This window comes from Macaca nemestrina, chromosome 17 (assembly GCF_043159975.1).
Source record: "Macaca nemestrina isolate mMacNem1 chromosome 17, mMacNem.hap1, whole genome shotgun sequence".
NCBI lineage: Eukaryota > Metazoa > Chordata > Mammalia > Primates > Cercopithecidae > Macaca > Macaca nemestrina.
This window is the reverse complement of record NC_092141.1, coordinates 84,041,514-84,062,277: the sequence shown is the minus strand read 5'-3', so window position 1 is coordinate 84,062,277 and position 20,764 is coordinate 84,041,514. Positions and strand designations below refer to the sequence as shown.

The 20,764-nt window shown below is 55.7% G+C and overlaps 1 protein-coding gene across 6 annotated transcripts; it reads right to left on the bottom strand.

The window, feature by feature from the left end:
* Positions 1–1,072: 1,072 nt before the first annotated feature.
* LOC105469149 (solute carrier family 16 member 5) lies at positions 1,073–20,652 on the bottom strand. Of its 6 annotated transcripts, none has more exons than XM_071083555.1 (6): positions 20,329–20,652; positions 19,096–19,249; positions 13,582–13,828; positions 8,543–8,686; positions 5,932–6,741; positions 1,073–2,955 (listed from the first exon to the last, which is right to left on the bottom strand). In XM_071083555.1, exons 3-6 carry the CDS (start codon positions 13,778–13,780, stop codon positions 2,726–2,728), a joined length of 1,383 nt encoding a protein of 460 aa, XP_070939656.1. In that variant the 5' UTR covers positions 13,781–13,828; positions 19,096–19,249; positions 20,329–20,652; the 3' UTR covers positions 1,073–2,725. The 6 variants fall into 6 exon arrangements, with proteins under 6 accessions (XP_070939656.1, XP_070939657.1, XP_070939659.1 ...); XM_071083556.1 differs by lacking the exon at positions 20,329–20,652 and adding an exon at positions 20,205–20,314; XM_071083558.1 differs by lacking the exons at positions 19,096–19,249; positions 20,329–20,652 and adding an exon at positions 8,830–8,995 and having other exon boundaries at positions 13,582–13,713.
* Between the last annotated feature and the right edge of the window lie 112 nt (positions 20,653–20,764).

The following is a 20,764-nucleotide window of genomic DNA, read 5'->3' as shown; positions in this document are numbered from 1 at the left end:
CAGGATTTGGCAAAGTACATGCAAGCACTCTCCCTTCAGAGCGCGTGCCAAGAGTAAGACTGGGTGGGGAGCCAGAAGGCAGTGGCGTCTTCCAGACGCTCACCAAGTCAGACTTTTCTTTTTTTTTTTTTTTTTTGAGACGGAGTCTCGCTCTGTCACCCAGGCTGGAGTGCGGTGGCCGGATCTCAGCTCACTGCAAGCTCCGCCTCCCGGGTTTGCGCCATTCTCCTGCCTCAGCCTCCCGAGTAGCTGGGACTATAGGCGCCCACCACCTCGCCCGGCTAGTTTTTTGTATTTTTTAGTAGAGACGGGGTTTCACCGTGTTAGCCAGGATGGTCTCGATCTCCTGACCTCGTGATCCGCCCGTCTCGGCCTCCCAAAGTGCTGGGATTACAGGCGTGAGCCACCGCGCCCGGCCAGACTTTTTTTTTTTTTTTTTTTTTTTTTTGAGACGGAGTCTTGCTCTGTCACCCAGGCTGGAGTGCAGTGGCCGGATCTCAGCTCACTGCAAGCTCCGCCTCCCGGGTTTACGCCGTTCTCCTGCCTCAGCCTCCCGAGTAGCTGGGACTACAGGCGCCCGCCACCTCGCCCGGCTAGTTTTTTTTGTATTTTTTAGTAGAGACGGGGTTTCACCGTGTTAGCCGGGATCGTCTCTCGATCTCCTGGCCTCGTGATCCGCCCGTCTCGGCCTCCCAAAGTGCTGGGATTACAGGCTTGAGCCACCGCGCCCGGCCGGCCACAGACTTTTCAACTAGAAGAGACTAGCTCATCCAGACAAACCTCCTACATTTTCTTTTTTAAAATTAAATTTTATTATTTCGCTCTAACAAAGTAACCTGCTACTTTTTCAAGGCTCAGAGGTGGTCAACAATTTGCCCAAAGTCACATGGCAGATAGTGGCGGAGTCCAAGGCACTCAGGGAGGGCTATTCCAGCCCAGAGCCCTTTGCTTGGCCTGCAGTACTGCCTTTGGCTATAAGAGGCACTCATGGCTGGTCCTGGAGGAGGCAGGACATCCCCAAAGATGCTTATTGACGCCAGCTGGACATGGCAGGCAGGAAGACTGGCACCCGTTCATGAAAATAAAATCTGATAAGGTTTTCTTGCCAGAGCCTGGTTGAGCCTGAATCAACAAACATCACCCTGAACCTGAGCACCCCTTGCTGAGCTGGGAGGAAAGGGTGAGGGGAAACGCACTCCAGCGCTGTTTTTCAGCTTCATTAGTTCACAGAGTTTATGACCTGCTGCAGGGAACATTTCTGTGTATAATTCAAACACATTCTGTTTTCTCATTCCCTCGGTACCCTGCTGGGACAAGAACGGGCTGATGACAGCCAGCCCCTGGGTGGTGACTTCAGGGAAAGGCACCAGTAAACTGTGTGTGGCGGGAGCTCAGACCTCCAGGTCACAGGCACAGGCGAACAGGCAGCAGGGGTGAGTCCAGCCAGCCACTTACCCCAGGGTTGACACCTCTAACACGGCAGGGAGAAGGGGGGCCTCCAGAGTACAGGAATGGGGAGTAAAAGAACTTCTCTTGCAAAAGCAGCCCCATTTTCACAGCAGTCTTCAGGCTGCCTGGCAAGCCTTCCTCTCCGTCAGTCAAATGTCTGGCTTCCCCCAGCCAGCACTAATCCTCCCCGCCAAGGAAACAGGGTGGGGAAAGGAAGGAGGAAGCCCCTAGATAGAGCGGGTCCTGCTGAGACTGCAGGGGGGGCCCTCAGACTTTAGGATCCAAGCCAGGGGCCCCCCTCCTGTTCTCCACATAGGCGCCAGGATGGGCGTGCCACTCAATCTTTAATCTGTCCCTATCCAGCCAGCCAACTCCTCAGTCTGGACCTCTGCACTGCCTCTCACCATCAGTGCGAGGTCCAGTGACCTTCGTGGGGGCAGCTGCACCCCAGCCTTGGCTGCCCTACAGGTGAGGGCTGGGTCACTTGGGAAGAGCAGGGCAGGAGGAACCTGGAGGAAGGTGAGCTCTTCAGAACTGTCTGGAGGCCAGAGAAAGATAAAGAAATGATGGAGGTATCCAGGCTGTACTAGAAGGTCCAGTGCGTTCAGCTGTAGGAGCAGCAACACAGCCAGCTGCGCTGAGCCGGCCGGGACAAACCTGAGCAGGGTTCAGACCTGGCTTCCTGGGCCCCGAGTACCCTGGTGCCCAAGGAAAAAAGTTGGGAGGGCCCGCTCCTGGATTCTGCTAGTTAGAAGAGGGTTCCTCTGGCCAGGCACAGTGGCTCATGCCTGTAATCCCAGCACTTTAGGAGGCCAAGGTGGGCAGATCACCTGAGGTCAGGAGTTCGAGACCAGCCTGACCAACGTGAAGAAATCCCGTCTCTACTAAAAGACAAAATTAGCCAGGAGTGGTGGTGCATGCCTGTAATCCCAGCTACTTGGGGGGCTGAGGCAGGAGAATCACTTGAACTTGGGAGGCAGAGGTTGCGGTGAGCCGAGATGGTGCCACTGCACTCCAGCCTGGGCAACAAGAGCAAAACTCTGCCTCAAAAAAAAAAAAAAAGTTTCTCAGGGCGTCTTCAGAGGCCATCCTCCAAGGTCCCAGTTCCTGGCAGAGTCCCAGCTTGCAGAGCCTGGACAGCCCGGGCTTCCTGGGCTGCGCTTCACGCAAGCCCCTGGTGAAGGAGCTGAAGGTCCCCCTCCTGGGCTGGGCTGAGACTGTGTTCACTCAGTGACCCCAGGACTCAGACACTGGTCACACAGGTGACCCCTGGGTCTTAGACGCTGGTTACATACATGATCACAGGGGACCGCTGCTTCCCAGGACCATCTTTGGCTTCCAAGAAAATATCCTGCTCCAAGGCATCTGCCACGACAGCCCGCTTGCCCTGCTCCTTCTTCTGCAGGGCATAGAAGCTGCCACCCATGAAGAGGGCAGCTGAGATAAGGAAGAAGCTGGACATGAAGAAAACATAGCTGAAGTTGTTGGTGGCGTCCAGGAGCAACCCTGGGGGACAGAGATCAAGTTAGGCTAGTGCTACCAGGCCTCCCCCCAACTAAACCCTGTGTTTCCTGACAGCAGGGATTTTATTTTTGTTTCTTCTGCACTAGGAATTGTGGCTGACACCCAGTAGACACTCAACAGATACTTGCTGAATGAGAGGAGGGGAAGAAACACGAAACCTCCTCTGGCCTGGGCAGGAAGAATCTTCAGGCTACAAGAGAACTTAAGGGCATGTGGTGGCAGGGAACTAGTGGAGTCTGGGATATTTGCTCAGCCACCCTCCAGGTCTCACCTCTGCCTCCTTCTGAAGAGCTCTCCCCACTTGTTTGCTTAAAGAATTCCCTTGGGGCCTGACATGGTGGCTCACGCCTGTTATCCCAGCACTTTGGGAGGCTGAGGTGGGTAGATCACGAGGTCAGGAGTTCAAGTCCAGCCTGGCCTAGATGGTGAAACCCTGTTCCTACTAAAATTACAGAAACTAGCCAGGCACGGTGGCAGGCGCCTGTAATCCCAGCTTCTTGGGAGGCTGAGGCAGAAAAATCGCTTGAACCCGGACAGCAGTGGTTGCAGTGAACCAAGACTGTGCCACTGTACTCCAACCAGGGCAACACAGTGAGACTCCATTAAAAAAAAAAAATTCCCTTGGATGGGCACAGTGGATCACGCCTGTAATCCCAGCACGTTGGGAGACTAAGGCAGGTGGATCACGAGGTCAGGAGTTCGACACCAGCCTGGCCAACATAGTGAAACCCTGTCTCCACTAAAAATACAAAAACTAAGGCAGGGAGCGTTGGCTCACACCTGTAATCCCAGCACTCTGGGAAGGCCGAGGCTGGCAGATTACGAGGTCAGGAGTTTGAGACCAGCCTGGCCAATACAGTGAAACCCCATCTCTACTAAAAATACAAAAATTAATCGGGTGTGGTGGCGCGTGCCTGTAGTCCCAGGTACTCAGGAGGCTGAGGCAGGAGGATTGCTTGAACCCGGGAGGCGGAGGTTGCAGTGAGCTGAGATCGCTCCACTGCACTCCAGCCTGGTGACAGAGTGAGACTCTGCCTCAAAAAAAAAAAAAAAAAAAAAGAATTCCCTTGGAAACTGGGACTTCCAATGCCACACTTGGACGGAGTCCCCACTGGGCTGAACTCAACCTCCTGGATCTACTCTAATAACCGCCGCCTTGTGTTGTCTGACTGCTCCCTAGTATCAAGGGCTTTACAAACCTGCCCTCATTTGCTCGGAATCTCACGCTCTCAGCTGCCTCTCACATGCACCTCTACTTACCTATTCGGTTTCCCTCACGTCATACATCACCACTATGGTTGTGGATGTGTCTCTTTGTTTTCACTCCTGACTCCTGCCCTAGAAGGTAATCCCCCAGAGGATGGGGACCTTTTTTTTTTTTGAGTTGGAGTTTCACTCTGTCGCCCAGGCTGGAGTGCAGTGGTGTGATCTTGGCTTACTGTAACCTCCACCTCCCGGGTTTAAGCAATTCTCCTGCCTCAGCCTCCTAAGTAACTGGGATTATAGACGCACACCACACCCAGCTAATTTTTGTATTTTTAGTAGAGATGGGGTTTCGCCATGTTGGTCAGGCTGGGAATGGAGACCTGTTGATCCCCATGCATACCCAGAGGCTGGCAGAGTTGAATAAATGGTTAGGGCAGGTGTTCTCTTCTGCATTTTGCAGATGGCACTGTGGCTCAAAAAAGGAAAAAGACTTGCCTGGGTCCCACAGGCAGGAAGCAGGAGAACCAGGATGATGATCATTACAGGAAACTCTGCAGGATGCTGACTGCACACCACACTCTCTCCTAAGCTTTCCTTGGAGGTAGATTCTATTTATCCCCACTTTACTGATAGGAAAAAGGAGGTGGCCAGGCACAGTGGCTCAGGCCTGTAATCCCAGCACTTTGGGAGGCCGAGGGAGGCAGATCATTTGAGCCTAGGAGTTTGAGACCAGCCTGGGAAATATGGTGAAACCCCATCTCCATTAAAAAAAAAAAAAAAATGGCCGGGCGCGGTGGCTCACGCCTGTAATCCCAGCACTTTGGGAGGCCGAGGCGGGCGGATCACAAGGTCAGGAGATCGAGACCACGGTGAAACCACGTCTCTACTAAAAATACAAAAAATTAGCAGGGCGCGGTGGCGGGCGCCTGTAGTCCCAGCTACTCAGGAGGCTGAGGCAGGAGAATGGCGTAAACCCAGGAGGCGGAGCTTGCAGTGAGCCGAGATCGCGCCACTGCACTCCAGCCTGGGCGACAGAGTGAGACTCCGTCTCAAAAAACAAAAAAACAAAAACAAAAAAAAAAAATTGACTGGGTGTGGTGGCATGTGCCTGTAGTCCCAGCTACTTGGGGGGCTGAGGTGGGAACATCTCTTGAGTCTGGCAGGTTGAGTCTGCAGTGAGCTGTGACTGCACCACTGCACTCCAGCCTGGGTGACAGAGCGAGACCTTGTCTCAACAAAAAGGAAAAAGGAGGTACAGGGAGGATGATGGAGGACTGAGGTCTGGTACACAAAACCCATGCTTTTTTTTTTTTCTTGAGATGGAGTCTCACTCTGTCACCCAGGCTGGAGTGCAGTGGCGTGATCTCAGCTCACTGCAAGCTCCGCCTCCCGGGTTCAAACGATTCTCCTGTGTCAGCTTCCTGAGTAGCTGCGACTTACAGGCACGTGCCACCACACCCACCTAATTTTTTTGTATTTTTAGTAGAGATGGGATTTCACCATGTTAGCCAGGTTAGTCTCGATCTCCTGACCTCGTGATCCACCCGCCTCAGCCTCCCAAAGTGCTAGGATTACAGGCGTGAGCCACCGCATTCAGTCACAAACCCATGCTTTTAACTGTTCATACTCTGAGTGCCAGGTGAGAAATCAGCTGTAGCACAAACCTCTGGAGATGCTGGACGGGGCCCAGATCTGTCTAAACTGTTCCCCTTGTACCACACTATTTGGCTACCCTCCCTCCCAGCTCCTCACCGGCCAGTGGTGGGGAGATGAGGAAAGCAAAGCCATCCAGGACAGTGAAGAGTCCCAGGGCTCTGGGGAACTGATCCATAGGGACGATGTCCATGAGAACCTGGAAGATGAGGGCGCCGATGCCGCTCATGGACACGCTGTACACCAGGCAGTAGCCCACGAGCACCCAGAAGTCACCTGATGCCGCACACACCAGGTTAGTGAGCCCATTGAGCAGGAATGCCAGGCTGAACAGGTACTTGCGGTGGCTAGCAAAAGCTGGCCGTCCTGCCATCAGTCCGGCTAGGGGCCTCAGGAAGATGTTGCTGAAGCCAATGATGGAGATGAGGAGGGCTGCCTGCTGCTCGTCCATCCTGTGCCACATGGCATATGGCACCAGGAAGACTTGTGGCAGTGGGAAGCCCAGGATGGACCACATCACACCCAGTACGTACACGCAGTAGCCTGTGTTGTGCCGCAGGATGTCGAAGGCCAGGTGGCGCTGGATGGTCCGGCCACATGCGGCCACGCAGCCAAGTGCAGGTGTCTCGGGAGGTGGTGGGGGACATTCTTTGGTCTCAGGGGCCACACTGGTGGCCACAGGCCTCATGATGGCCCCGCAGATGCAGCAGTGGAGAAAGACCCCGCCGAAGACAAGGAAGGTACCCCTCCAGCCCAGGTCCTCCAGGAGGTAGCGGGAGAGCAGTGGCCAGAGCGTGATGCCCAGGGAGACGCCCATGGAGGCCAGCGCGTTGGCCAGCACCCGCCGGCGGACAAAATAGAAGCCCAGCACCGTGACACTTGACTGGAAGCTGAAGCACATGCCCAGGCCTATGGGGCAAGAGGGGATACCAGCCTGGAGGCACAGTGGGGCCTTCCACCTGCACCCAGGGGTGGGGTCAGGGGTCATTTCACACACCTGCCCTCCTCTGGTTCTAGTCCACACCCAGCTCCAATTCCCCGGGGACTGAAGATGGAATCAGCTGGCCTTGCCACCTCCCTGTAAGCACCGCACCCCAGATCGGCCCTCCCAAGGCTGCCAGGGCATCCCTATTCCCCTAGGTGTAGCACGGGAGTTATCTTTTAAAAACCCAATTTGGGCCGAGCATGGTGGATAATGCCTGTAATCCCAGCATTTTGGCAGGCGAAGGTTGGTGGATCACTTGAGGTCAGGAGTTTGAGACCAGCCTGGCCAACATGGTGAAACCCCATCTCTACTAAAAATACAAAAAAATTAGCCAGGCCTAGTGGCAGGTGCCTGTAGTCTGTAGTAGCTACTTAGGAGGCTGAGTCAGGAGAATCAGTTGAACCTGGGAAGTGGAGGTTGCAGTGAGCTAAGATTGTACCACTATACTCCAGCTTGGGCAACAGAGTCAGACTCTGTCTCAAAAACAAACAAACCCCAAATTGGATTAAGTCTCTCTTGGCTTAACACCTTCCAAAGACTTCCCATCACACTTGACAAAAAAATCCACAGTCTCCACAATGCCCTGGAAGGCTCTCTGTGGTCTGGCTCCGGCCCACCTTTCCGATGCCATCTCAGGCCGCTCCCTGTCACTAGGATCAAGCCACAGGAGCTTCTTTCTCTGCCTCTGAACATGAAGCTGCCCTTAGGGACCTCAGGTCATTTGTAGCTGCTGTTCCTTCTGCTTGGAATCTGCTTCCTCCACTCTCCTCTCAGTTCAGACACCACCTCTCCAGAGGGGCCTTCCCAGCTTCCCACCCACTCAGTGTCTGCACCTGCGCACCTGAGCATGCCGGAGAGAAAGCTGTCAATCGTGTGTGATCATGGCCTCAGGCGGGCCCTCAGGCTGCCTGTGACGCCACTACAACTCCCTCAATCGTGCCCTGCCTGCCCTGCTAGGTGACTATTGGGTCTCTTCCTCTGTTCACCCAACACCTCCTCCCCATCCTCATGCTTAGCTGCCCACATGCCTGCCCACTGGTGACAATGGCTTGCCCATTCCCCCAGTGGCTGTCCCTCCCTTCTGCCCTACATCCTTTCCACTCAGAGGCACCCCTCTAGCAAGTCCCCTCTCTCCTGAGTCATCCTTTTTCTCTTCTTTCCTAGATCATTCTCCTTAGTTATTTCTCCCATTACAAAAAAAAAAAAAAAAAACTCTCTTGACGTCATAACCACTTCCGGGTATAGTCTATTCCTCTAGTCCCCTTAGAACAAAATGCTGTGGAAGGGCTGGGTGTGGTGGGCTCACACCTGTAATCCCAGCACTTTGTTTTTTGTGTTTTTGAGATGGGGTCTTGCTCTGTTGCCCAGGCCGGAGTATAGTGGTGCGATCTTGGCTCACTGCAACCTCCATTTCCCGGGTTCAAGTGATTCTCCTGCCTCAGCCTCGAGTAGCTGGGACTACAAGGGCCTGCCATGAAGCCTGGCTAATTTTTGTATTTTTTTTTCAGTAGAGACAGGGTTTCACCACATTGGCTGGGCTGGTCTCGAACCCCTGACCTCAGGTGATCTGCCCGCCTCAGCCGCCCAAAGTGCTGGGATAACAGGCGTGAGCCACCGCGCCCAGCCAGCAGTTCCAGAAGATTAAGAGGCCTGCCTGCCCTGTCCGCTTGTGCCTGGCGCTTTCTAGCAGCTGCCTATAAATTCTGGAGCTGAAGTGATAGTCACCTGTGATGAATCCTGCTGTGAAGTAGAGCTGGCTGAGGTTGCGAGAGAAGGAGCTGGCCACCATGCCCAGGCTGGCCAGCACACCTCCCAGCATCGTGGTCACTCGGCAGCCGAAGCGTCCCACCAGGATACTGCACAGGGGCCCTGTGGGAGAAGACAGCCCGAAGGTAGCAGCTGAATGAGGAGGTGGCGGGAGAGGAGGAGAGTGGTTGGGGGAGGGCAGTGTCAGCAGGAACTAGTCAGGTGGTTTCAAGGGCAGGAGCAGGCCTGGATTCTGATATACCCACCTGCCACGGACTTGCCACGTGGCCTGAGCGAGGCCTGATCCCTCTCCGTGTCTCAGTTTTTTCCCCTACAAAGGATTCAGACTGGGCGATGTTTAACCCTGATGAGGATTCCCAGAAAGGTGGAGCAAGACCCTGCACTGCACCGAACTGAGGCTGCTCCTTCTGTCTGGGTGAAACAAGATTGGTTCATGAGTTCACCACCTCCCCGACTTCGCTGGGGGTCTGTTGGTGGGAGGAGTCAGGGTAGTGTTCCAGGACATCTAGACCACAGTGTGCACCTTCAGATCCTGTTTTACCTGCTCCACCCCCACCCCCAGCATCCTCAGGAAGACTGGCTAGATCCCTCCCACCCTTCCACCACCTTCCCAGCCCTACAGCTGAGGGGAGCCCTGGGCCCCTCTGCGCCTCCTTGCACTGGCCTCTAGAGTGTTCTGCAGAAAATCAGGCAGAGCCGGGCACGGTGGCTCAAGCCTGTAATCCCAGCACTTTGGGAGGCTGAGACGGGCGGATCACAAGGTCAGGAGATCGAGACCATCCTGGCTAACACGGTGAAACCCCGTCTCTACTAAAAAATACAAAAAACTAGCCGGGCGAGGTGGCGGGCGCCTGTGGTCCCAGCTACTCCGGAGGCTGAGGCAGGAGAATGGCGTAAACCCGGGAGGCGGAGCTTACAGTGAGCTGAGATCCGGCCACTGCACTCCAGCCTGGGCGACAGAGCCAGACTCAGTCTCAAAAAAAAAAAAAAAAAAAAAGAAAATCAGGCAGGGTAGGTTCTCTCCTCCCGCACCACCTCCAGCACCACCAAAGTCTGCACCACTAGGACCAAGCCACAGGAGCTTCTTTCTGTGCCTCTGAACATGAAGTTACCCCTAGGTTTGGTTCACTGTGTTCCTTGCCTGGCTCCCAGCTGCTTTCTCACCAATCCACACCCCAAAAAAATAGAAAAGAGCTGCAGACTGCTCCTTGGCATCTCACAGGGACCCCATTCACCCAAGGACATGGGGAGCTTCTCTAACTCACTCTCTGAGAGTGCGACTAAAGGGACAGGGGAAGTGTGTGTGCATGAGGTGCTTGTGTGTGTCTGTGGTGGAGGGGGGATGTGTGGTGTGAGCCAGTGTGAGTATAAAAGTGACAGAGTAGGCCAGGTGCGGTGGCTTATGCCTGTAATCCCAGTACTTTGGGAGGCCAAGGTGGGTGGATCACTTGAGGTCAGGAGTTCGAGACCAGCCTGGCCAACATGGTGAAACCCCATCTCTACTAAAAATATAAAAAGTAGCCAGGCGTGGTGGTGCATGTCTGTAATCCCAGCTACTTGGGAGGCTGAGGCAGGAGAACTGCTTGAACCCAGGAGGCGGAACCCAGTGCACTCCAGCCTGGGTGACAGAGTGAAACCACATCTCAAAAAAAAAAAAAAAAAAAAAAAGTGATGGAGTGACTGGGTGCGGTGGCTCACACCTGTAATCCCAGCACTTTGGGAGGCCAAGGCAGATGGATCGCCTGATGTCAGGAGTTCCAGACCAGCCTGGCTAACATGGTGAAACCCCGTCTCTACTAAAAATACAAAAATTAGCCGGGTGTGATGGCGGGTGCCTGCAATCCCAGCTACTAGGGAGGCTGAAGCAGAAGAATCGCTTGAACCCGGGAGGTGGAGGTTGCAGTGAGCAGAGATCACGCTGCTGCACTCCAACCTGGGTGATAGAGGGAGACTCCTCTGAAAAAAAAAAAAAAGTGACAGACTAAGTGAGCAGCCCATCCTCAGACATAATCAAGCAGAGGCTGGTGGCCCGGCGTCTCTGCCACTGTAAAGGGGCAGGTGGCTCTGGAAAGGACTGACCCACAGATCTTCCCCATGCCAGAGACTCTGGCCTGATTTAGGGAAGGTGACATTGAGGAAAGCCCTGAGTCATAGGGTTGGGGGTGGGGACGGGGCTGCAGGCCAGCTGCATAGCTGAGGGTGGTGTGGCTGGGCGGCAGGCAGGGCGTTTCCTCTGCAGGGCGCTCCTTCTGCCGTGAACTCACTCTTCAGCCTTGAGCAGGTCTTGTATTTTGTGCCTGCTTGCTATCCTTACCTCTAAGAGGTGTATGTAGCGGCAGGGACACTTGAAAGGATCAGTGAAAGTATCCCTGATTCATCATGTTTAAAAATTTCTACAATACTGTGGTCAGGTGCCGTGGCTCATGTCTGTAATCCTGGCACTTTGAGAGGCTCAGGCAGGTAGATCACTTGAGCCCAGGAGTTTGAGACCAGCCTGAGCAACATAGTGAGACCCTGTCTCTACAAAAAATAAAAAAATTAGTTGGGTATGGGCTGGGCACAGTGGCTCACACCTGTAATTCCAGCCCTTTGGGAGGCCAAGGCCGGCGGATCATAAAGTCAAGAGATCGAGACCATCCTGGCTAACACGGTGAAACCCTGTCTCTACTAAAAATACAAAAAATTAGCCAGGCGTGGTGGCACACGCCTGTAGTCCCAGCTACTCAGGAGGCTGAGGCAGAATTGCTTGAACCCGGGAGGCGGAGGTTGCAGTGAGCCGAGATTGCACCACTGCACTCCAGCCTGGGCAACAGAGCGAGACTCCATCTCAAAAAAAAATTAGCTGGGTATGGTGGTGCACACCTGTGGTCCCAGCTACTCGGGAGGCTGAGGTGGGAGGATCGCTTGAGCTTGAAAGGTCAAGGCTGCAGTAAGCTGTGATCATGCCCCTGTGCTCCAGCCGAGGTGACAGAATGAGACTCTGTCTCAAAAATAAGCAAATAAATAAATAAACATAGATAGAAGGGCCGGGCGCAGTGGCTCAAGCCTGTAATCCCAGCACTTTGGGAGGCCGAGATGGGCGGATCACGAGGTCAGGAGATCGAGACCATCCTGGCTAACACGGTGAAACCCCGTCTCTACTAAAAAATACAAAAAAAAAAAACTAGCCGGGCGCGGTGGCAGGCGCCTGTAGTCCCAACTGCTCGGGAGGCTGAGGCAGGAGAATGGCGTAAACCCGGGAGGCGGAGCTTGCAGTGAGCTGAGATCCGGCCACTGCACTCCAGTCTGGGCGGTAGAGCGAGACTCCGTCTCAAAAAATAAATAAATAAATAAAAATAAAAATAAAAATAAATAAACATAGATAGAAGAAAATGTCTACAGTACTCTGAATGAGCACGGGCTCATGCACGTGTATGTGTATATGAGAGAGACGGCCAGCCAGGAATCCCATGCTGATGGAGCTGCTGAGATGCCTGCTGTGGGTGGTGAGCTCCGAGTTGTCTGGGGAGTAGGTTCCCCAACAGATGCCCGGTTCCTAGCCCCTGGCCCAGGCACCCTGCTCTGCCTGTGTGAGAAGAAGTCCTCCGGGATTCCCACTCCCTGCCCCAACCCTGCAGGCGAGAGGCCATGTGGCAGATTCAGAGTTCACCCGGGAGGGTCACACTCTCTCCCAGCCCAACCTCCCTCCCAGTTTGAGGGCAGGACCTGGAATAATAAGCAGGCTGCTGGTGGCAAGTGGAGGGAGTAACCGGGAGGTAGCCGGGGAGATGGGCAGCTGCGGCCAGCAGACACACGCCTGCAGAGGCCTGTGGGCCATCAGCTTGGGCTTCAGGCCCCTCCAAGGCTGGGGTCTATGCAGTCTCCCTGGAGAGCTCCCAAGGAGCCCAGAGAACCCTCCCTCTGCCCTGTTCCCAACGCTGGGGTCAGGGTGAGGCAGTCACGCTCCTGGAAAAGTCAGCCAGGAAACAGGGGCCTCTGAGGCCTGTGGTGACAGAGCCAGGAGAAGGGGCAGGCAGGGGCTGCCTTCCTCCCTCACTCCCACTTAGCAACCTCTTCTCTGCAAGGAGTCCCGGGAGAGCTGGGGCTCCTGGCCTTGTCCCTCTCTTGTTCCCGGTGTCTTTTTTTTTTTTTTTTTTTTGAGACAGTTGCTCTTATGGCCCAGGCTGGAGTGCAATGGCACCATCTCGGCTCACCGCAACCTCTGTCTCCCGGGTTCAAGCGATTCTCCTGCCTCAGCCTCCCGAGTAGCTGGGATTACAGGCATGCACTATCACGCCCGGCTAATTTTGTATTTTTAGTAGAGACAGGGTTTCTCCATGTCGGTCAGGCTGGTCTCAAACTCCTGACCTCAGGTGATCAGCCCGCCTCAGCCTCCCAAAGTGCTGGGATTACAGGCGTGAGCCACCGCGCCCGTCCATTCCTGGTGTCTTCCTTACATCCCCTTTCCTATCCTGAAGCCACTCCCTGCCCCAGTGAGGGTCTCCAAAATATTAATAATTCACAGCCGCATACACTTCCCAGCTCCCAGCACCTCCAGGGAAGACAGTGGTCTTCCTTGCTATTCCACGTGGGAGCTGGGCGGGATGCCAGGCATTACCCTCAGACTGCAGAGGAAGCAACCCAGGTTCAGAGAGACTGGCCAGCTGGAAAGCAGGAGAGGCTTGGTGGGCTGGCCCCAGCGCTCTTCCCAGCCTGGCACTGTGTGCCCCAGCACACCTACACCTGTGTCTGAATGGATCCCACAGAAAGGACACAAGGCTCCGCCTGGCTTTGTAACCCAGGCACCTCCCCACTCTCTCTCCAGCTCCAGCCCAGTCCAGCTGGATTCCAGCCAGGGGCCCCTGGTGAAATCCGGTGAAACCTTAGGAATTCACCCAGGAGGCAAAGCCTGTGGCCTCAGAGAGAGGGAACCAGAAGGCCAGAGAGGGAACCAGAAGGGTTGTGGCTTCCCTGCAACCCCCAGGCCTTTCTCATCAGCCCCTCCCCAGGCCACTCACCTGCCATGTGGAGCACAGCCATAAGGATGGAGGGGATCCAAGAGGTCTGGCTGTTGCTGGCCTGGAACTCCCATTGCAGATCAGTGAAGAAGATGCCGATACACGTGGGGAAGCCCAGGGTGAGGCCCTGGGTCACCATGGTGGCCAGCAGCACCACCCAGGCCCAGCTGCCATCTGCACGCTCCAGGGCCTGGGGCATCCTCTGCTGCCGACGCTGCCACGGCCTCACTGCCACTGTGGCTGCTGCCTGGAGAGGCGACAGAATGGAGCCTGGTGTTCAGTAGGCTGCCCGTCTTTCCTGGCCCACCTACCACCTTCTCTCGGCAGCTAAGCAGTCCCTTCCTCACACCCAAGTACCAGGTGTCACAGAGGGGCACCGCCCCTGGGAGGTGGCCAGAGGCCCACGCATTGGCCTTGGCATCTCCTTTCACCCACTTCCCAGAGCCAGCCTGGCAGGAGGTGGCAGGAAGGACAGGAAGGACAGGACGGGGCAGGGCAGGTGGCACCAGGCAATGGGGTGCAATTGTTTCTAATTGTTACATCACTTAGAAGTCAGCAGGGGGACCTCCTGGCCTACTCAGTCACTGCTTGTAGAATGCAGCAGACCTCTGGGGTCAGTGTGGTTCCAACGCCCCCAAATGCACACACAGATACATTTCAGACACTCCTGCCCAGAGTTCCTGCATAAGAACACAGACTTTCACAATGCCTCAGAGGCAGCAAAGTTACTATTGGTGCTGTTGTGAAGGCCCGAGTGAGCAGGCCGGTGCTGGGCGCAGCCACGGAGCATACACAAAAGAGTTGAACAAGGACCCAACCAGCAGCTTTAGAGAAGGCATGGGCCTCATCAACCCACACACCCCCACGCCTTTCCCATCAGCCCCTTTGCAATCCCCCTGCAATACTCCTTTCACACAGAGCTCAAGGCCAAGACTCAAGTTACTCAATCACATGGAATAATACACACACACACACACACACCCCCCCAGTGGCACTCAGATACAGACACATACCCAGTCACACACGGACACAGTCACAGGACACACTCACGCAGACAGCACAGAAATATACAGACACACACACACACACACTCAGATAGTTACACACACAGAGATCCACCGACCCACACAAAGACCACACAGGCACACAAACTCATATAAAGACACACACTTGGCTGGGCGCGGTGGCTCACACCTATAATCCCGGCACTCTGGGAGGCCGAGGCAGGCGGATCATGAGGTTAGAAGATCAAGACTATCCTGGCCAACATGGTGAAACCCCATCTCTATTAAAAATACAAAAATCCCAGCTACTTGGGAGGCTGAGGCAGGAGAATCGCTTGAACCCAGGAGACGGAGGTTGCAGTGAGCCGAGATTGCCCAGTGACATAGCAAGACTCCGTCTCAAGAAAAAGAAAAAGACACACACTTACATAGACACTCAAAAAAGTGCAGAGACATGAAGAGACGCTGACAGATACATACTACACAGATCCGTAGACAGTCACACCAACACAGAGAGATATATACCGTCACACACAGTTCAAGCATACAAACTCACACACAGAGGCATACAAGCAGGTACGTAAGACACACTAGCAGACACGCACACAGTTACACAGAGAGACACACGCACACGTACATGCATGCAGACATGCCCAGAGTCACACATGCTACACAGACATACAGACACACACAGTCACACACTATGCAGACATGCACATGTGCCTGTGCGCACACACACACACCCACCTCACGTCCTTGGCTCAGCAAGGTGCAGCCAGTCCTATCTTAGTTCAACACAACCCAGGCCACTCCCCTCATCACAGAAGCTGCCATAACCAGGCCTCCAAAGTCCCAAGGTCCCCTCCCCAAGTTTGGACCCCTTTTTCAACCCCCTCCCATCCTGCCTCCTGCTCCCTGCCCCCCCAGACCCCTCAGACCTCACCGCCTGGGGGTCTAGGCTGCAGCAGGCACTGCAAGGGAGCAGCCTCCACCTCAGTGAAGCCCACGCATCCTGGGGTTGCTGTTCCCACAGCCTCCCTCCCTTTCACCCCAGGTCCTGGGAAGCTCCGAGGAAACTCAGAAAACTACCAGAAATATGAAACCCCCTTTTCCTGCCAAGTCCAGCACCCCACTGCTTCCCTCCAGGCCTAGGAGTTTTAAAGCAGCACCTAAGCCGGCTCCACCCTGAACTGCCTCCTTCGAGGTCTCCAATCCTCCACCCTCCCAGAGGACCCTGGGAGTCCCATCAAGGTGACCCGTCCCATTCATCGCAGTCCCAGGGTGTGAGGGTGTGTGACCCACATGCAGGGGCAGAGCACTGCCTGCCCTCCTGCCCTCTGCATAGGACCTCTGGCTAGAGATCCTCCCAGCCCGGCCCTCCTCCTGGCCCAGTTCCAGGCCAGGCAATATAGCAAATAAGGCTTCTCCAGCAAACTGGCCCTCGCCTCTTCCAGGATTTCTGTTCCCTCAGCAAACGAAAAGGCCACAGGCGCCACCTGATCCTCTGTGTTGCCCCAATGTCAAGGTTCCAGCCCTGCTCCATAACTCACCCTTCCTCCCCAGCTCTTCCACTCTACCACTTGACACTCTCACCTCTTCCTCCCGCAAAGGCCACAGCCTTCCTGGCTTCCTCCTGCCTTTCCCTGTTCCCTGCCACCCAGCCCTGGCACTCCCAGGCCCGGAGGCCCTGGCGGCATTTGGGAGGCCTGGAGGCTGGACCCCAGCCCCGCTCCCTCTCCCCACTGCCTGGCCCTGTCCTTTCTTGCTCTGCCGGGAAGAAGTCTATGGAGAAGTCTCTTTCTATGAGAAGAGCTCTTCTCAGCATCCACTTTTTGGGGCAATGTTTTTGGGGACTTTGCCCAGGCTCCTGTGACCTTCACTCTGGATCCCACTTTCCCTCTGGAACCTTTCAGTGGAGCTGGCTGTTCCTGACCATTTCCTCTCTCCAGGTCCCAGGCCAATCCGAGCCCAGGAATCCTTATGTACCTTTGCAAGCTAGAAGCCCTGCTGCCGGCCGGGCGCGGTGGCTCAAGCCTGTAATCCCAGCACTTTGGGAGGCCGAGACGGGCGGATCACAAGGTCAGGAGATCGAGACCATCCTGGCTAACACGGCGAAACCCCGTCTCTACTAAAAACACAAAAAATTGGCCGGGCGCGGTGGCTCAAGCCTGTAATCCCAGCACTTTGGGAGGCCGAGACGGGCGGATCACGAGGTCAGGAGATCGAGACCATCCTGGCTAACACAATGAAACCCCGTCTCTACTAAAAATACAAAAAAATTAGCCGGGCGAGGTGGCAGGCGCCTGTAGTCCCAGCTACTCGGGAGGCTGAGGCAGGAGAATGGCGTAAACCCGGGAGGCGGAGCTTGCAGTGAGCCGAGATAGCGCCACTGCACTCCAGCCTGGGCGACAGAGCGAGACTCCGTCTCAAAAAAAAAAAAAAAAAAAAAAAAAAAAAAAAAAAATTAGCCGGGCGAGGTGGCGGCGCCTGTGGTCCCAGCTACTCCGGAGGCTGAGGCAGGAGAATGGCGTGAACCCGGGAGGCGGAGCTTGCAGTGAGCTGAGATCTGGCCACTGCACTCCAGCCTGGGCGACAGAGCGAGACTCCGTCTCAAAAAAAAAAAAAAAAAAAAAAAAAAAAAACAAAAAATTAGCCGGGCGAGGTGGCGGCGCCTGTGGTCCCAGCTACTCCGGAGGCTGAGGCAGGAGAATGGCGTGAACCCGGGAGGCGGAGCTTGCAGTGAGCTGAGATCTGGCCACTGCACTCCAGCCTGGGCGACAGAGCGAGACTCCGTCTCAAAAAAAAAAAAAAAAGAAGCCCTGCTGCCAGGACGGGCGCGGTGGTTCACACCTGTAATCCCAGCACTTTGGGTGACTGAGGCAGTGGATCACAAGGTCAGGAGTTTGAAACCAGCCTGGCCGACATAGTGAAACTTGTCTCTACTGAAAATACAATAATTAGCCGGGCATGGTGGGGCTCGCCTGTAGTCGCAGCTACTCGGGAGGTTGAGGCAGGAGAATCGCTTGAACCCAGGAGGTGGAGGTTGTGGTGAGCCGAGATCATGTCACTGCACTCCAGCCTGGGCAACAGAGTGAGACTCCGTCTCCAAAAAAAAAAAAGCCCTGCTGCCGAGGTCTGAGGACCCCCTTCCCCCGCCTCTCTCTGGGACCCCCGCTGCAGACTTCCATGTCTCCTCTCCCACTCCCAGCAAGTCCCAGGTCACATACACGGTGTGGATGCCCAGTCGGCTGTCCAGCTTCCCCTCCCATCAAGCGGTTTCTCCAGTCAACTGATCTTTCAGAATTCAGCCCTGCCGGGCGCGGTGGCTCACACCTGTAATCCCAGCATTTTGGGAGGCCGAGGCAGGCAGATCACCTGAGGTCAGGAGTTTGAGACCAGCCTGGCCAACATGGTGAAACCCTGTCTCTACTAAAAATAAAAAATTAGGCTGAGGCAGGAGAATCGCTTGAACCCAGGAGGCGGAGTTTGCAGTGAGCCGAGATCACGTCACTGCACTCCAGCCTGGGTGACAGTGAGACTCTATCTCAAAAAAAAAAAAAAAAAAAAAAAAAAAAAAATTCAGCCCTTAGGCTGCTCCAAAGGTTGTGAGTTATTTCAGTTAATTGTTCACAGGCAGGTACAGATCAAACTCCTTGTTCTACTCTTTCCCTGCTTCTCACTACAGCTCCTGAGTAGTCTTAGAAGATTCAGCCCAGCTGGGTGTGGTGGCTCACGCCTGTAATCCTAGCACTTTGGGAGGCCGTGGCTGGCGGATCACGAGGTCAGGAGATCAAGACCATCCTGGCTAACATGGTGAAACCCCATCTCCACTAAAAAATATACAAAAATTAGCTGGGCGTGGTGGCGGGCACCTGTAGTCCCAGCTACTTCGGAGGCTAAGGCAGGAGAATGGCATGAACCGATCAGGTGGAGCTTGATTCCATCTCAAAAAAAATGAAAAGAAAAAAAAGATTCAGCTGTAGCAGCATCCCTGAGAGCTACCCTGACTCCCACCCCAGGCTGGGCTGCACCTCCTTCCTGTTTTCTGCCTTTTTTTTTTCCCAAGATGGAGTCTTGCTCTGTCTCCCAGGCTGGAGTGCAGTGGTGCAATCTCAGCTCACTGCAATCTCTGCCTCCCAGGTTCAAGCAATTCTCCTGCCTCAGCCTCCAAAGTAGCTGGGATTACAGGCGTATGCCACTATGTCCGGCTAATTTTTGTATTTTTAGTAGAGATGGGGTTTCACCATGTCAGCCAGGTGGTCTTGAACTCCTGACCTTAAGTGATCCGCCTGCCTCAGCCTCCCAAAGTGCTGGGATTACAGGCGAGACACCGTGCCCGGCCTGTTTTCTCACCTTAATAGTGGTCTTCACACCACACAGGAGTGGATCACCCCCTTGTCTATCGTTACCTCCACCCTGCTACCCTCTTCCACACTATGAGCAAGAACCTGTTCATGAACCCGCACCCAGCCTCCGGCTGAGCACAAAAGAGGAGATGAACGTGACCCACCTGTGTTCCCCAGGGGGCAGGCAGGCCCAGGACCAAAGGCCATGCAGCTTCCAGGCAGGGAGGTCCATTCCAGACTCAAGCAGGGCAGAGAGGTGATGGGGCGAGGGCTCTGGCTTGGCCTCTGCCCCAGCAGGGAAGTGGTCTTTTCTTTGTACTGGGAACCATGAGTCATGGTCACTGCCTGGTGTGTGCTTTGGGCAACGAGGTAGACAGGGCAAGTTGCTTCGCTCTCGCTTGCTGGGACTAGGGGTGAGGTTGGGCCCCAGGGGCTGCCTCAAGGACCCCTAGGCCCAATGAGACGGCTTCATAGCCCAGTGCCATGAAGTTGGATGTGTGGGCAGAGAGAAGTTTAGGTGATATTTCTGGTCTTTCTCCCATCTCACGCAAGACCAGCCTATGTTTTCAGGGTGCCTCATCTGATAACAGGGGCCTCACTAGGCCCTGGGAATCCCTTCCCTGCCCCTGGACCTCGAAGGCCTGGTCACAGGGGAGAGCGGATGCTCTCATCCAGGGGTCTCGGGTTAGGGGCCTGGTGTCCAGAGTCCAGGGGGCTTCCTCTTCCTCTTCCCAGTGGGAGAGTCCCGGGCTGGAAATGAGGAAGGCCCTGGGGACCCCTCCCTCACTCCCATATCAAGCAGGCTTCTGGGCTGGTGCCCAGGACCCAGGCGGGCAGCAGAAGGGCTGCTGCCTAGCAGAGAGCAGCAAGGGCAGGCTTGAGCTTGGGGCTGAGGAACTCTCAACCCTGTGGCTGGCCCAAGGAGGAGGGAGGCAGTCACAGAGGTAGGGTGGCTGGGGCAAGTCACTCCCTCCCTTCCCCTTGTTCCCCCACATTCCCTGCAGACCAGCACGGGTTTGGGACAGGCAACTGGGACCTCAGGCCGTACTCTCGCCCTGCCCATTCCCGCAGTCCTGCCCCGGAATATGGTTTCCATTCCGCTCTCCCTCCCTCCCCGGGACAGAGCCCCTCTGAGTGGGGCTGCTAGGATCCCGGGCTGTGTCCGCCTTGGAATTTCGGGCCAGGAGTCCGAGCGCGCTCGGGTTTGGGGGTCATCACCCCAGGCCCCGGGGCAGTCCAGGACCAGGACAGGAAAACTCTTCTAGATCCTCACCGCTACTGAGCCCGCCCAAGAGGGAAGGGACGGGGGCCCCGGCAGGAGGTCTGCGACAGCACTAGCGGGGACTGGGCGAGGAGGGGACGCGTCCGAGGCAGTGGGGCTCGGGCAGCCCGCTCACCCGCTCGCACGGGCCTGGCGGAGAGGTGGCTCAGCTCCCCGAGCGCGGCGTCCTGCGGCCCGGGCGGGTCGCGACGAAGACTGCGGAACAGGGTCAGGCGCCGCGGCCAGGCAGGGCCGGCCCAGGGCCGCGTGGGCGGGGACCCACCTTCCAGCCTCCCCTGGATTCCGTCGGGTGGGGAAGGGGCCAGGCCTCGGGAGGGGCGGCGGGCGTGGCCGGGCACCGTCCAACAGCCGGGCCCGGCTCCGGACTCAAGCGCCGCGGGATATCCACGTGTCGGAAATTTGCACAACCCGGATGCCTTCTTTCTAGCTTCTGGTTTTCCCTGCTCAGGGTCTAGGGCCCCGGGCGTGGGGCGGAGATAACACGCCATAAAGAGACCACACCTCCCAGGAAGTGGGGTGGGGAAGGCGCAGAGGCCGAGGTTGAGGATCCC